Below are 15,876 nucleotides of genomic sequence, written 5' to 3'. Positions count from 1 at the left end.
TGTGCATGGTGATCTCAGGCTTGTGTGCGGCTGCTCGGCCATGAAAAATCATTTCATGAAGGTCCTGACGAACAGTTTTTGTGGTGACGTTGCTTCCAGAGGCAGTTTAAAACTGAGTGTTGCAACCTAGGACAGACGATATTTATTTGCTTCACGCTTCAGCACTCGGCAGTCTCGTTCTGTGAGCTTGTGTGGCCTACCACTTCGAGGCTGAGCCGTTGTTGTTTCTACAGTAGACGTTTCCACTTCACAGAGGCAGCTCATTAGTTATCTTGTAGTTTTTAATCCCTTCAGCTCCTCTCAACCCCTCCCATCTATCTCTTAACAGCATCTATTTTTGCCTCATATTTTTCAACTGTTCTGTGATTTTTCACAAAAGTTCTGAACCTTTCTATTCTCATAGTTTCTATAGATTTTAAATTAATGATAAAAATGTTTGCTAAAAATATTATTATATTATTGATCGATTGACTATGACTTTTCAAATCAAATTGTATTGGTCACATACCATTTTTTTTTAGCAGTTCTTATTGCGGGTGTAGTGCTATCTGTAGAGTTAGACAATGTTTGTCTATGGAGATTGCATGGCTGTGTGCTCGATTCTATACACCTGTCAGCAATGGGTGTGACCGAAATAGCCGAATTCACTAATTTGAAGGGGTGTCCACACACTTCTGTATATACACTGTATTTTTTTTATTCAACCAAGTCAGTTAAGAACAAATTCCCCCTCAGCAGCCTGAAAATATTTGGCATCAGTCCTCAGATCCTCAAAAGGTTTTACAGCTGCACCATCGAGAGCATCCTGACTGGTTGCATCACTGCCTGGTATGGAAACTGCTCAGCCTCCGACCACAAGACCACAAAGAGGGTAGTGCGTACGGCCCAGTACATCACCGGGGCCAAGCTACCTGCCATCCAGGACCTCTATACCAGGCGGTGTCAGAGGAAGGCCCTAAAAATTGTCAAAGACTCCAGCCACCCTAGCTATAGATTGTTCTCTCTGATACCGTACGGCAGGCAGTACCGGAGCGCCAAGTCGACGTCCAAGAGACTTCTAAACAGCTTCTACCCCCAAGCCATAAGACTCCTGAACATCTAATAAAATGGCTACCCAGACTATTTGCATTGCCCCCCCTCTCCACCCTTTCTACACTGCTGCTACTCTCTGTTATTATCCATGCATAGTCACTTTAATAACTCTACCTACATGTACATATTACCTCAATTACCTCGACACCGGTGCCCCAGCACATTGACACTGTACCGGTACCCCCTGTATATAGCCCCGGTAGTGTTATTTACTGCTGCTCCTTAATTATTTGTAATTCTTATCTCTTACTTTTTTTAGGTCTTTTCTTAAAACTGCACTGATGGTTAAGGGCTTGTAAGTAAGCATTTCACTGTAAGGTGAAATGCTGTTGTATTTGGCGCATGTGACAAATAAAATTTGATTGGTTCAGATTGGTCTGCCATATAGCTCGCTTCTGTCTATTTGAGCTGCTCAGGATGTGTAGGTAATCCTGTCTAACGCAGCTTATTAAAAAAATATTGCTTAATAGAACTGCATAAGTGTTGCTCTCCACTTTCTGGAGGACCGAGTTATGAAATCAGTGGAATTAGTGGATGAATAGCTAAGGAGATGGAGAAAACACCTGTCTCCCTGGATTACCTTAGCACTACCACATTAACACTTCCTTAGTGTTCTCGGGCACAGGCACTATGGTGGTCTGCTGAAAACATGTTGGTGTTACAGACTCGGACAGGGAGAGGTTGAAAATGTCAGTGAACACACTTGCCAGTTGGTCAGCGCATGCTCGCAGTACACGTCCTGGTAATCTGCCCTGTGGCCTTGTTGACCTGTATAAATGTCTTTATCTCACATTGTGGGATCACGCTCTCCAAAGCCAGTCTTCCGGAACAGCTGGTGCTCTCATGCATGTTTCAGTGTTATTTACCTCGAAGCGAGCATAGAAGTAGTTTATCTCGTCTGGTAGGCCCGTGTCACTGGGCAGCTCTCTCGGCTGTGCTTCCCTTTGTAGTCTGTAATGGTTTGCAAGCCCTGCCACAACCGACGAGCGTCAGAGCTGGTGTAATACAATTCGATCTTAGTCCTGTATTGATGCTTTGCCTGTTTGATGGTTTGTCGGAGGGCATAGCAGGATTTCTTATAAGAAATTAGAGTCCCGCTCCTTGAAAGCGGCAACTCTAGCCTTTAGCTTATTGCGGATATTGCCTGTAATCTAAGGCTTCTGGTTGGGGTATGTACGTACGGTCACTGTGGGGAAGACGTCATTAATGTACTTATTGATGAAGCCAATGACTGATGTGATGTACTCCTCAATGCCATTGGAGGAATCCCGGATCATATTCCAGTCTGTGGTAGCAAAACAGTCTAGTAGCTTAGCATCTGCTTCATCTGACCACTTTCTTATTGATCTAGTCACTGGTGCTTCCTGCTTTAGTTTTTGCTTGTAAGCAGGAATCAGGAGGGTAGAATTATGATTCAGATTTGCAGATTTGCCAAATGGAGGGCGAGGAAGAGCTTTGAATGTGTCTCTGTGGACTAAAGGTGGTCCAGAGTTGTTTTCCCTCTGGTTGCACATTTAACATGCTGATAGAAATTTGGTAAAACGGATTTAAGTTTCCCTGCATTAAAGTCCCTAGCTACTTGGAGCCAAGCAGAGTTCCTCTGTCCAGTGTCTGTGTTCTTTTGCCCATCTTAATCTTTTATTTTTATTGGCCAGTCTGAGATATGGCTTTTTCTTTGCAACTCTGCCTAGAAGGCCAGCATCCCGGAGTCGCCTCTTCACTGTTGACGTTGAGACTTTTTTTGCGGGTACTATTTAATTAATGAAGTTGCCAGTTGATGACTTGTGAGGTGTCTGTTTCTCAAACTAGACACTCCAATGTACTTGTCCTCTTGCTCAGTTGAGCACCGGGGCCTCCCATTCCTCTTTCTATTCAGCTAGTTTGCGCTATTCTGTGAAGGGACAGTTTTATTGCTTCTTTAATCAGAACAACAGTTTTCAGCTGTGTTAACATGATTGCAAAAGGATTTTCTAATGATCTTTTAAAATGATCAACTTGGATTATCTAACACAACGTGCCATTGGAACACAGGAGTGATGGTTGCTGATAATGGGTCTCTGTACGCCTATGTAAATATTCCATTAAAAATCAGCTGTTTCCAGCTACAATAGTCATTCACAACATTTTTTTATTTATTTTTACCTTTATTTAACGAGGCAAGTCAGTTAAGAACAAATTCTTATTTTCAATGACGGCTTAGGAACAGTGGGTTAACTGCCTTGTTCAGGGGCAGAAAGACAGATTTTTACCTTGTCAGCTCGGATATTCGATTTTGCAACCTTCCGGTTACTAGTCCAACGCTCTAACCACTAGGCTACCTGCCGCCCCAACATTAACAATGTCTACACTGTATTTCTGATCAATATGATGTCATTTTAATGGACAAAAATGTGCATTTCTTTCAAAAACAAGGGCATTTCTAAGTGACCCCAAACTTTTGATCGGTAGTGTATGTGTTAAGGCTTTACATCCCCTGCTATATTGTGAATAAAGAGTTACCTGTCAAACACAACACAGAATGTGTTCTTTAATGGAAGCCTCGCCAACATAATCCAGGTGGAATCAGGAATTCCCCAGGGCAGCTGTCTAGGCCCCTTACTTTTTTCAATCTTTACTAATGACATGCCACTGGCTTTGAGTCTAATGTACAGTCGTGGCCAAAAGTTTTGAGAATGACACGAATATTAATTTTCACAAAGTCTGCTGCCTCAGTTTGTATGATGGCAATTTGCATATACTCCAGAATGTTATGAAGAGTGATCAGATGAACTGCAATTAATTGCAAAGTCCCTCTTTGCCATGCAAATGAACTGAATCCCCCAAAAACATTTCCACTGCATTTCAGCCCTGCCACAAAAGGACCAGCTGACATCATGTCAGTGATTCTCTCGTTAACACAGGTGTGAGTGTTGACAAGGACAAGGCTGGAGATCACTCTGTCATGCTGATTGAGTTCGAATAACAGACTGGAAGCTTCAAAAGGAGGGTGGTGCTTGGAATCATTGTTCTTCCTCTGTCAACCATGGTTACCTGCAAGGAAACACGTGCCGTCATCATTGCTTTGCGCAAAAAGGGCTTCACAGGCAGGGATATTGCTGCCAGTAAGATTGCACCTAAATCAACCATTTATCGGATCATCAAGAACTTCAAGGAGAGCAGTTCAATTGTTGTGAAAAAGGCTTTAGGGCGCCCAAGAAAGTCCAGCAAGCTCCAGGACCGTCTCCTAAAGTTGATTCAGATGCGGGATCGGGGCACCACCAGTACAGAGCTTGCTCAGGAATGGCAGCAGGCAGGTGTGAGTGCATCTGCACGCACAGTGAGGCAAAGACTTTTGGAGGATGGCCTGGTGTCAAGAAGGGCAGCAAAGAAGCCACTTCTCTCCAGGAAAAACATCAGGGACAGACTGATATTCTGCAAAAGGTACAGGGATTGGACTGCTGAGGACTGGGGTAAAGTCATTTTCTCTGATGAATCCCCTTTCCAATTGTTTGGAGCATCCGGAAAAAAGCTTGTCCGGAGAAGACAAGGTGAGCGCTTCCATCAGTCCTGTGTCATGCCAACAGTAAAGCATCCTGAGACCATTCATGTGTGGGGTTGCTTCTCAGCCAAGGGAGTGGGTTAACTCACAATTTTGCCTAAGAACACAGCCATGAATAAAGAATGGTACCAACACATCCTCCGAGAGCAACTTCTCCCAACCATCCAGGAACAGTTTGGTGACGAACAATGCCTTTTCCAGCATGATGGAGCACCTTGCCATAAGGCAAAAGTTATAACTAAGTGGCTCGGGGAACAAAACATCAATATTTTGGGTCCATGGCCAGGAAACTCCCCAGACCTTAATCCCATTGAGAACTTGTGGTCAATCCTCAAGAGGCGGGTGGACAAACAAAAACCCACAAATTCTGACAAACTCCAAGCATTGATTATGCAAGAATGGGCAGCCATCAGTCAGGATGTGGCCCAGAAGTTAATTGACAGCATGCCAGGACGGATTGCAGAGGTCTTGAAAAAGAAGGGTCAACACTGCAAATATTGACTCTTTGCATCAACTTCATGTAATTGTCAATAAAAGCCTTTGACACTTATGAAATGCTTGTAATTATACTTCAGTATTGCATAGTAACATCTGACAAAAATATCTAAAGACACTGAGGCAGCAGACTTTGTGAAAATTAATATTTGTGTCATTTTCAAAACTTTTGGCCACGACTGTATGCGGATGACTCAACACTATACACGTCAGCTACTACAGCGAGTGAAATCACTGTAACACTTAACGAAGAGCTGCAGTTCATTTCAGAATGGGTGGCAAGGAATAAGTTAGTCCTACATTAAAAAAAAAACTAAAAGCATTGTATTTGGGACAAATCATTCACTTAACAAACCCCAAACCTCAACTAAATCTTGCAATAAATAATGTGGAAATTGAGCAAGTTGAGGTAACTAAACTAATTGGATTAACTGGATTTTAAACTGTCATGTTCAAAACATGTTGATACAACAGTAGCTAAAATGGGGAGAAGTCTGTCCATAATTAAGCTCTACTCTGCCTTTTTAACAACACTATCAACAAGGCAGGTCCTACAGGCCCTAGTTTTGTCACACCTGGACTACTGTTCAGTCGTGTGGTCACGGCTGGCCCTTAAATATACACGGAGAGAGCTAGCATTAATAATATGCATGTAAATATCTCATGGCTCAAAGTGGAGTTGAGATTGACTTCCATCACAGCTTGTTTTTGTAAGTGTTGTCATGCTGAATGGACCGAGGTGTCTGTATAAACTACTAACACACAGCTCGGACACGCATACAGACCCCACAAGACATGCCACCAAAGGTCTCTTCACAATCACCAAATACATTATGGTAGTCCACTACTGATAAAAGAGTTTATAAGGTTTAAATATAAATGATTAAATAATTCTACCCGTAAACTTAACCATTAGGGATTAGAGGTTATGTAGCATGGATATGGAGTAATTAAAAGTATTAAACATAAGTCCAACTAGGTTGGACTGGGGAAGAGAGGAATGTGTGTATGCTTAAGAAAACACCTAGAAACAATTAAACTATGGTTGAACCGACCCTGCTTTAACTCTGGGAAGATAAGATAGGACAGGGAACACCCCTCCAGGTTTCCCTTATCTGGGGGGGACTGGAACTGTCAGCTGGGTAGTGAGAAACTGTGGTGAGAATTGTAGAGAAGAAGATAGCTCTCCTAATGTTAGTGTGTATGTGTGTGTGTAGGTTAGAAGTATGTTATAAAAGGAACGTCTTTGTATGTGAACGGTAGAGCTCTCGTGAATAAAACTGGGTTTGAGTAATTGTGAGCTGGGAATTCTGTCTGTTTCATTTAAACCAGAACTTTACACACTCTGGGTTGCAGACCGATTAGGATAATTTAAATTTATGTAAATTGATCACAAAATTCTATATCAACTACTTGTTAACCAAAATGTATCAAAGGATAGCCACTACTAGCCATGATTTGTTGGCTAGTAGTGGCTACTGCCTGGCCAGTGAGCTAGCTAGCTACAATTCAGTAATTTATCTATCCTCCTAAATGCAGTGGTCACTGGATAAAATAACTATGAGTTGAACATATTTGTCTGAAAACAAACTAGTCGTGAGTCACTGTTGCCCATGGTGTAATCATGTCTGACCAGTTGGCTACTGTAGCCTGTGTGCCCATGAGCTCCCGAGTCTAGCTAGCTGCGTCTTTTGGCATTCACGATTAGCTAGCTAGCTAGCTAGTTAGGTACAGGCCCCCAGTGTCCGGTCTGGAGCGTGAAGTGAAGAGCTCTGCTGGTCTGATACTGCCTAGCAAGCTAGCGGTAATGTAAACTCACCCCATTCCGTACAAATGTGCGTAACCGCGACATTCAAACGAGGGTACAAAGAAAACTAATGGGACTGTAGCGACTGTGTTGACTTCAAAATCGGGGGTGTGAACTAGGTTTCTATTCAAGCGTTGATCGACATGGTAAGGGCTCTATAGTATTGGAGAAAAGTTGAAAAAACTGACCCTCCGTTACATCGTGACGTGTCATGTCGTAACGTACAGCACGCATAAAGCAACTATTTCTGTCTTACAATCTCTTTCCACCAGGTGTAGCACTTCTCTCATCGTTTAAAAACAAGAAATGTACAGTGACGGGGTATGGGGGGATACCTAGTCATTCATCATCATTCTCAAAGCCGCTGTTTACTTCTAAGATCACTTTAGCACCGCCCTAAAAACCCGATTCAAATTCGACACAAACCTTCAAATAGGTATGTAATGACACATTATATAAACTCTTTATAGTGTTTTATTTACATTTTAGAGGCGATAAGGTGATAAGTTGGACAGATCGAGTGAAAAAAGCAATTTTCCCACACGACATCTGTCCTTCTTACTACCACGCATTAGTTTCGCTTCCCCACCCGCCAGTTTTATAAAGACCGACATGGCTCATTGCCTGCTTGAATTATGCAGAAACGGGCAGCGTTTAGGTCATGTAATCGATTTTGTTGGAAAGGGGAGAAATTGTGCTTTACAATGGTATTGACATTACAGTTGATCTGGAAGTATTACGTTTTTGGGGCGCTAAAATAAGGCCAATTGTACGGACCAAGGCGATGTACGAGTTTACGTGAGTTTACGTTACCTAAAGCCGTGGTCTGCCCTAGAAAGCCTGTGTAAATAATGATCGCCTGAATGGCCAAACAATACATTTTTAGACTACCGTTTTGGGCTCTAAAATGTGTTTATTATGATCGTGTTCGATCTCCACAGTGAATTATTTTAAAGTTTGCTACAAATCGAGATATTTAAATAATTAAATTGTGATCCATTCTGACTACTACATTTGTCGCCACACTGGATCACACGCTTACACCAATCACGGGCCAGCAGGCTATGAGGACACTCCCAGTTGACTTTCAGGCAGGATGAAAAAAGACTACATCGACCATGATCCTTTGCTAGTTACGACCACTGACAACTGTATCAAATATCAATAAAATGCTGATCTGACATCTGTCTGGTGGATAGGTGGTGAGTGGGCATGTGCAATGGGCCTAAGACTAATGAAAAAAAAGAGAGAGGCATCACAAAGATTACGTACAGACAAACTTTACTTAATAATGGTAACAAAAGCAAAACACAGCATCACAACACCAAGGCAACACGTTGAGTAGGCATCATGGTTGTGGTTTGCTTGTGATCTATTTTCTCCCTCACAGACCAACCAAACAGAACTGAGTAGAATGGTAGGACAAAATACCTGGGGCTCAATTCAATCAAACCCGCATTGCAATATTTACACAGTAGCTTTTTTCGCTCTCCAAATGGTCAAATAAAGTCAGATTGGTCTTGGGTAATGTATAAAAACATACAACTACTAGCAGGTATGCTTTCACGTTTCAGAATTAGAAGTGTGTGTACACGAGATGAATATTGTAAATAAAGACATTGCCTAAACATTGCTATGGTGGGTTTGAATGAATCCCAGCCTTTTTGTTAAAGCTAAAATGCAGTTCAACAGGAACATAAAATAACAGAGTTCACAGAGCAGAACAAATAGAGACCAACCATCTAGACTCCATCTCAACAGCATATTTACAATCATTGGCAGTGGTAGATGCTATTCCTCAGACAAATGATATACACTTTGTACACAAAAAAAACATTGGTTCAGACATTAAAATGCTCTCTCTCTCTCTTTCTCTCTCCTCTCTCTCTCTCTTTCTCTCTCCTCTCTCTCTCTCTCTTTCTCTCTCCTCTCTCTCTCTCTTTCTCTCTCCTCTCTCTCTCTCTTTCTCTCTCCTCTCTCTCTCTCTCTTTCTCTCTCCTCTCTCTCTCTCTTTCTCTCTCCTCTCTCTCTCTCTTTCTCTCTCCTCTCTCTCTCTCTCTCTCTCTCTCTCACTCTTTCTCTCTCCTCTCTCTCTCTCTCTCTCTCTCTCTCTCTCACACACACAAACACAACCCTGTAATTCAGCAGGCAGTATTGTACAGTAGGTAAGGCATTATGGGATACTGTGAAGGTGATAGTTAAAATGAGGGTCTTGACCTTCCAGAATAGGATGTGACATAATAAAAATAACAAATGTAGAAATACGGACTCCTTATGGAGCAATATCACGAGCAGTGGTGTAAAGTACTTAATTAAAAATACTTGAAAGTACTAGTTATGTAGTTTTTGGGGGTATCTGTACTTTACAATTTATATTTGACAACTTTTACTTTTACTTCACTACATTCCGAAAGAAAATAATGTACATTTTCATACATTTAATAATGTACACTCCATACATTTTCTCTGAAACCCAAAAGTACTCGTTACATGTTTAATGCTTAGCAGGACAGGAACATTGTCTAATTCACGCACTTATCAAGAGGACATCACTGGTCATCCCTACTGCCTCTGATCTGGCAGACTCACACAAATACTTCGTTAGTAAATGATGTCTAAGTGTTGGTGTGTGCCCATAGCTATCCGTACATTAAAAAGAAACAAGAAAATGGTGTCGTATGGTTTACTTAATATAAGACATTTTAAATGATTTATACTTTTGATACTTAAGTACATTTAAAACCAAATACTTTTAGACTTTTACTCAAGTAGTATTTTACTGGGTGACTTTCACTTTTACTTGAGTCATTTTCTATTAAGGTATCTTTACTTTTACTCAAGTATGACAAGTGGGTTCTTTTTCCACCACTGCTCATGAGTAACGACCAAACCCACATCCACATCCATTTCCTCTTTAGTTTCCCACAGAACACATAACGTCACCGTATCTTGAAATAAACCGTGCAAGAGTTGTGAGTTAGGGTCTATGGAACCCAGTGTTGTGAGTTAGGGTCTATGGAACCCAGTGTTGTGAGTTAGGGTCTATGGAACCCAGTAGTGTGAGTTATGGAACCCAGTGTTGTGAGTTAGGGTCTATGGAACCCAGTGTTGTGAGTTAGGGTCTATGGAACCCAGTGTTGTGAGTTAGGGTCTATGGAACCCAGTGTTGTGAGTTAGGGTCTATGGAACCCAGTGTTGTGAGTTAGGGTCTATGGAACCCAGTGTTGTGAGTTAGGGTCTATGGAACCCAGTGTTGTGAGTTAGGGTCTATGGAACCCAGTGTTGTGAGTTAGGGTCTATGGAACCCAGTGTTGTGAGTTAGGGTCTATGGAACCCAGTGTTGTGAGTTAGGGTCTATGGAACCCAGTGTTGTGAGTTAGGGTCTATGGAACCCAGTGTTGTGAGTTAGGGTCTATGGAACCCAGTGTTGTGAGTTATGGTCTATGGAACCCAGTGTTGTGAGTTAGGGTCTATGGAACCCAGTGTTGTGAGTTAGGGTCTATGGAACCCAGTGTTGTGAGTTAGGGTCTATGGAACCCAGTGTTGTGAGTTAGGGTCTATGGAACCCAGTGTTGTGAGTTAGGGTCTATGGAACCCAGTGTTGTGAGTTAGGGTCTATGGAACCCAGTGTTGTGAGTTAGGGTCTATGGAACCCAGTGTTGTGAGTTAGGGTCTATGGAACCCAGTGTTGTGAGTTAGGGTCTATGGAACCCAGTGAGAGGGGCAGAATGTCCAGGTTTTACTGACCTCATCATTATCAAACATAATATAATATTTACATATGACATCATATTAAATTAATATTAAATATGATTACATTGTAAGATTATATGACATATGACATAATTTATATTAATATTATATATATGACATAATATGTGTAATATGTGTAATATAATGTCAGTCAAGTCTAAAATTATGGAATTTCAGTAAATAAAAAAACACTACTGACTTGTTTGGCAGACGTGAGATCCTGGGTTATAACCATTCATTGATTATCAAAATAACCGTGTCTGGAAAAGTCTGAAATGTGGTGGCTTGTTAGGATACATTAGCGTTTCAAAACGGAGTCAACACAACATTTGGATGTTTGGAATGTGTTCGTATGTATAACAGTAGTTTCTTACACCCCCCCCCCCCCCCCCCCCCACCCCCCCGTTAAAAAAATACATTTTGGAAACATTTCAAAATCTTTCACAACACTCAGATAAACACTTTACAGAAAACACACACATTTACAAAGAAGGAAGTCATGCAGAAATGACAATCTTTGTCCTGTACACGGTGTGTGTATAATTGATCACAATGAGCTTTGTGCCGAGGAACACAGGATGTTGCATTCAGGGGAAACGGGCCCACTTGTAGACCTGTATGTGTGTGTGTGTTGTATTCAGGGGAAACGGGCCCACTTGTAGACCTGTATGTGTGTGTGTGTTGTATTCAGGGGAAACGGGCCCACTTGTACACCTGTATGTGTGTGTGTGTTGTATTCAGGGGAAACGGGCCCACTTGTACACCTGTATGTGTGTGTGTGTTGTATTCAGGGGAAACGGGCCCACTTGTACACCTGTATGTGTGTGTGTGTTGTATTCAGGGGAAACGGGCCCACTTGTACACCTGTATGTGTGTGTGTGTTGTATTCAGGGGAAACGGGCCCACTTGTACACCTGTATGTGTGTGTGTGTTGTATTCAGGGGAAACGGGCCCACTTGTACACCTGTATGTGTGTGTGTGTTGTATTCAGGGGAAACGGGCCCACTTGTACACCTGTATGTGTGTGTGTGTTGTATTCAGGGGAAACGGGCCCACTTGTACACCTGTATGTGTGTGTGTGTTGTATTCAGGGGAAACGGGCCCACTTGTACACCTGTATGTGTGTGTGTGTTGTATTCAGGGGAAACGGGCCCACTTGTACACCTGTATGTGTGTGTGTGTTGTATTCAGGGGAAACGGGCCCACTTGTACACCTGTATGTGTGTGTGTGTTGTATTCAGGGGAAACGGGCCCACTTGTACACCTGTATGTGTGTGTGTGTTGTATTCAGGGGAAACGGGCCCACTTGTACACCTGTATGTGTGTGTGTGTTGTATTCAGGGGAAACGGGCCCACTTGTACACCTGTATGTGTGTGTGTGTTGTATTCAGGGGAAACGGGCCCACTTGTACACCTGTATGTGTGTGTGTGTTGTATTCAGGGGAAACGGGCCCACTTGTACACCTGTATGTATGTGTGTGTTGTATTCAGGGGAAACGGGCCCACTTGTACACCTGTATGGATGTGTGTGTGTGTTGTATTCAGGGGAAACGGGCCCACTTGTACACCTGTATGTGTGTGTGTGTTGTATTCAGGGGAAACGGGCCCACTTGTACACCTGTATGTGTGTGTGTGTTGTATTCAGGGGAAATGGGCCCACTTGTAGACCTGTATGTGTGTGTGTGTTGTATTCAGGGGAAACGGGCCCACTTGTACACCTGTATGTGTGTGTGTGTTGTATTCAGGGGAAACGGGCCCACTTGTACACCTGTATGTGTGTGTATGTGTTGTATTCAGGGGAAACGGGCCCACTTGTACACCTGTATGTGTGTGTGTGTTGTATTCAGGGGAAACGGGCCCACTTGTACACCTGTATGTGTGTGTGTGTTGTATTCAGGGGAAACGGGCCCACTTGTACACCTGTATGTGTGTGTGTGTTGTATTCAGGGGAAACGGGCCCACTTGTACACCTGTATGTGTGTGTGTGTTGTATTCAGGGGAAACGGGCCCACTTGTAGACCTGTATGTGTGTGTATGTGGGTGTGTGTTTTATTCAGGGGAAACGGGCCCACTTGTAGACCGGTATGTGTGTGTGTTTGTGTGTGTTGTATTCAGGGGAAACGGGCCCACTTGTAGACCTGTATAGTATGTGTTTGTGTGTGTGTTGTATTCAGGGGAAACGGGCCCACTTGTAGACCTGTATGTGTGTGTGTGTGTGTGTGTGTGTGTTGTATTCAGGGGAAACGGGCCCACTTGTAGACCTGTATGTGTGTGTGTGTGTGTTGTATTCAGGGGAAACGGGCCCACTTGTAGACCTGTATGTGTGACGTTCGGTGTGTGTCTCAGGCTATACCTAGATATCCTCCAATTGTAGAAGCAATGACGATTCCCAGAATCACACAGCAAATAATGATCAGAATTTTCTTCTGCACGTTTTAAAAGAGGAACAAACATCCCAGGCAGCATGTGAAGAGAGGAGGAAAATGTGTTACAGATAAAAACACTGAAACAACAGGTCATTAATAACACAGCATTTAAGATTATTCTCACAGACAGTATTGGAGTGCTACAGGTCAGGTAGAACAATTTCCACATTCTGTATTCTGTATTCTTTTATTCTGTATTCTGCATTCTGCATTCTGCAATCTGCATTCTGTATTCTGTATTCTGCATTCTGTATTCTGTAGTCTTTTATTCTGTATTCTGTATTATTTTATTCTGCATTTTGCATTTTGCATTCTTTTATTCTGTATTCTGCATTCTGTATTCTTTTATTCTGTATTCTGCATTCTGTAGTCTTTTATTCTGTATTCTGTATTATTTTATTCTGCATTCTGCATTCTTTTATTCTGTATTCTGCATTCTGAATTCTGTCCCATTCCGCTTTGGTCTATATTATCTGTTTAAATACATGGTTTCTCTGAAAACAGAAGCCATGCACAGTACATAGCACAGCCAGTAGTTGATTGCGGTCATAGATAATGATTCATACACTGCACGGTACTTCTGCATGCAAAACATCTCCTTCACAACACAGCAGCCCTCATACAACATGACTGGGTCACGTGTAGGGTGATGGCGTGCGGACACACGTGTAGGGTGATGACGTGCAGACACACGTGTAGGGTGATGGCGTGCGGACACACGTGTAGGGTGATGACGTGCAGACACACGTGTAGGGTGATGGCGTGTAGACACACGTGTAGGGTGATGGCGTGTGGACACACGTGTAGGGTGATGACGTGCCGACACACGTGTTGGGTGATGACGTGCAGACACACGTGTAGGGTGATGGCGTGCGGACACACGTGTAGGGTGATGGCGTGCGGACACACGTGTAGGGTGATGGCGTGCGGACACACGTGTAGGGTGATGGCGTGCGGACACACGTGTAGGGTGATGGCGTGCGGACACACGTGTAGGGTGATGACGTGTAGACACACGTGTAGGGTGATGACGTGTAGACACACGTGTAGGGTGATGATGTGCAGACACACGTGTAGGGTGATGACGTGTGGACACACGTGTAGGGTGATGGCGTGCGGACACACGTGTAGGGTGATGGCGTGCGGACACATGTGTAGGGTGATGACGTGTAGACACACGTGTAGGGTGATGACGTGTAGACACACGTGTAGGGTGATGACGTGTAGACACACGTGTAGGGTGATGATGTGCAGACACACGTGTAGGGTGATGACGTGCGGACACACGTGTAGGGTGATGACGTGTAGACACACGTGTAGGGTGATGATGTGCAGACACACGTGTAGGGTGATGACGTGCGGACACACGTGTAGGGTGATGGCGTGCGGACACACGTGTAGGGTGATGGCGTGCGGACACACGTGTAGGGTGATGATGTGCAGACACACGTGTAGGGTGATGGCGTGCGGACACACGTGTAGGGTGATGACGTGCAGACACACGTGTAGGGTGATGATGTGCAGACACACGTGTAGGGTGATGATGTGCAGACACACGTGTAGGGTGATGACGTGCGGACACACGTGTAGGGTGATGGCGTGCGGACACACGTGTAGGGTGATGGCGTGCGGACACACGTGTAGGGTGATGACGTGTAGACACACGTGTAGGGTGATGACGTGTAGACACACGTGTAGGGTGATGACGTGCGGACACACGTGTAGGGTGATGGCGTGCGGACACACGTGTAAGGTGATGTCGCGCAGACACAGACAGGTCAATAATATCTGGCATTTAGCAGTTATTAACACGTATAAAACAAAGCAACTACCAGCCCATTTCATGTACGGGTGGACCCGGGAATCAAACCCACTATCCTGACGTTGGTATCATTAATTATAATTTTATGATTCTGATCAATTTCACTGTCCTTATATGGTTTCAGGGTGGAATATTCTAATCATTCATTTAAACATATAAATTCCATCAACAGGTATTTTCATTGAGATCTATCAATAGTGTCCATGGGATCTCAATGGATGTGGCCATCCTCAACATGAAGTAGTAGCAGAACCTGTGTTCTTCACTATTTACCAAATAAACTAAAGTTAAACATGGTTTTTAAAAAGTAACACAATACAATAACGAGGCTATATACAGGGGGTACCGGTACCCGAGTCAATGTGCTGGGGGTACAGAACCTGTCTGCCCAGTAACTATGTGTTCCAGCTCTTCACTATTTGACTTGTTTTAACCATGGTGGGTGAAGCTAGACCAGAGTGTGGAAGACTTGGAGCCATCCTCCAGGGAGGTGCCAAGGCCCTAAACCAGGCCTCTCTCAGCCCAGAGGGGTTACCCAGCCTCAGGACAAGGTCTGGATGTCGGTGGCTCCCCTAACTGAGCCCCACAGCCAGAGAGATGATGAGGATGGTCAGAGAGACAGCAAGGCAAACCCCTATCAGGATCCTCTTCTGCACGGGAAGACGGAGAGGGAGGAGAGAGAGAGAGAGACATGGATGGGATGGAGTAGTGGAGAGAGAGAGAGAGAGATGGATGGATGGGATGGAGTAGTGGAGAGAGAGAGAGAGAGAGAGAGAGGGATGGATGGGATGGAGTAGTGGAGAGAGAGAGAGAGAGAGAGAGAGAGGGATGGATGGGATGGAGTAGTGGAGAGAGAGAGAGAGAGAGAGAGAGAGAGAGAGAGAGAGAGAGAGAGATGGATGGATGGATGGATGGATGGATGGGATGGAGTAGTGGAGAGAGA

General features: G+C 43.7%; 1 protein-coding gene across 2 annotated transcripts in view; it reads right to left on the bottom strand.

The window, feature by feature from the left end:
- Positions 1–11,408: 11,408 nt before the first annotated feature.
- The window catches only part of LOC120039098 (syntaxin-1A-like), a 33,547-nt gene continuing 29,079 nt past the window's right edge, over positions 11,409–15,876 (bottom strand). The window contains exon 7 of one of the 2 annotated variants that reach the window (XM_038984626.1): positions 11,409–13,111. In XM_038984626.1, coding sequence (XP_038840554.1) covers positions 13,028–13,111 — 84 coding nt within the window. In that variant the 3' untranslated portion in view covers positions 11,409–13,027. Of the gene's footprint in view, positions 13,112–15,473; positions 15,584–15,876 lie in introns of those variants that run through there. The other variant, XM_038984627.1, reaches the window with a different exon arrangement.

The sequence above is a fragment of the Salvelinus namaycush genome, unplaced genomic scaffold (assembly GCF_016432855.1).
Source record: "Salvelinus namaycush isolate Seneca unplaced genomic scaffold, SaNama_1.0 Scaffold253, whole genome shotgun sequence".
Classification (NCBI taxonomy): domain Eukaryota; kingdom Metazoa; phylum Chordata; class Actinopteri; order Salmoniformes; family Salmonidae; genus Salvelinus; species Salvelinus namaycush.
Note: the sequence above shows the minus strand (reverse complement) of the source record. Positions and strands in the feature narration are given on the sequence as shown.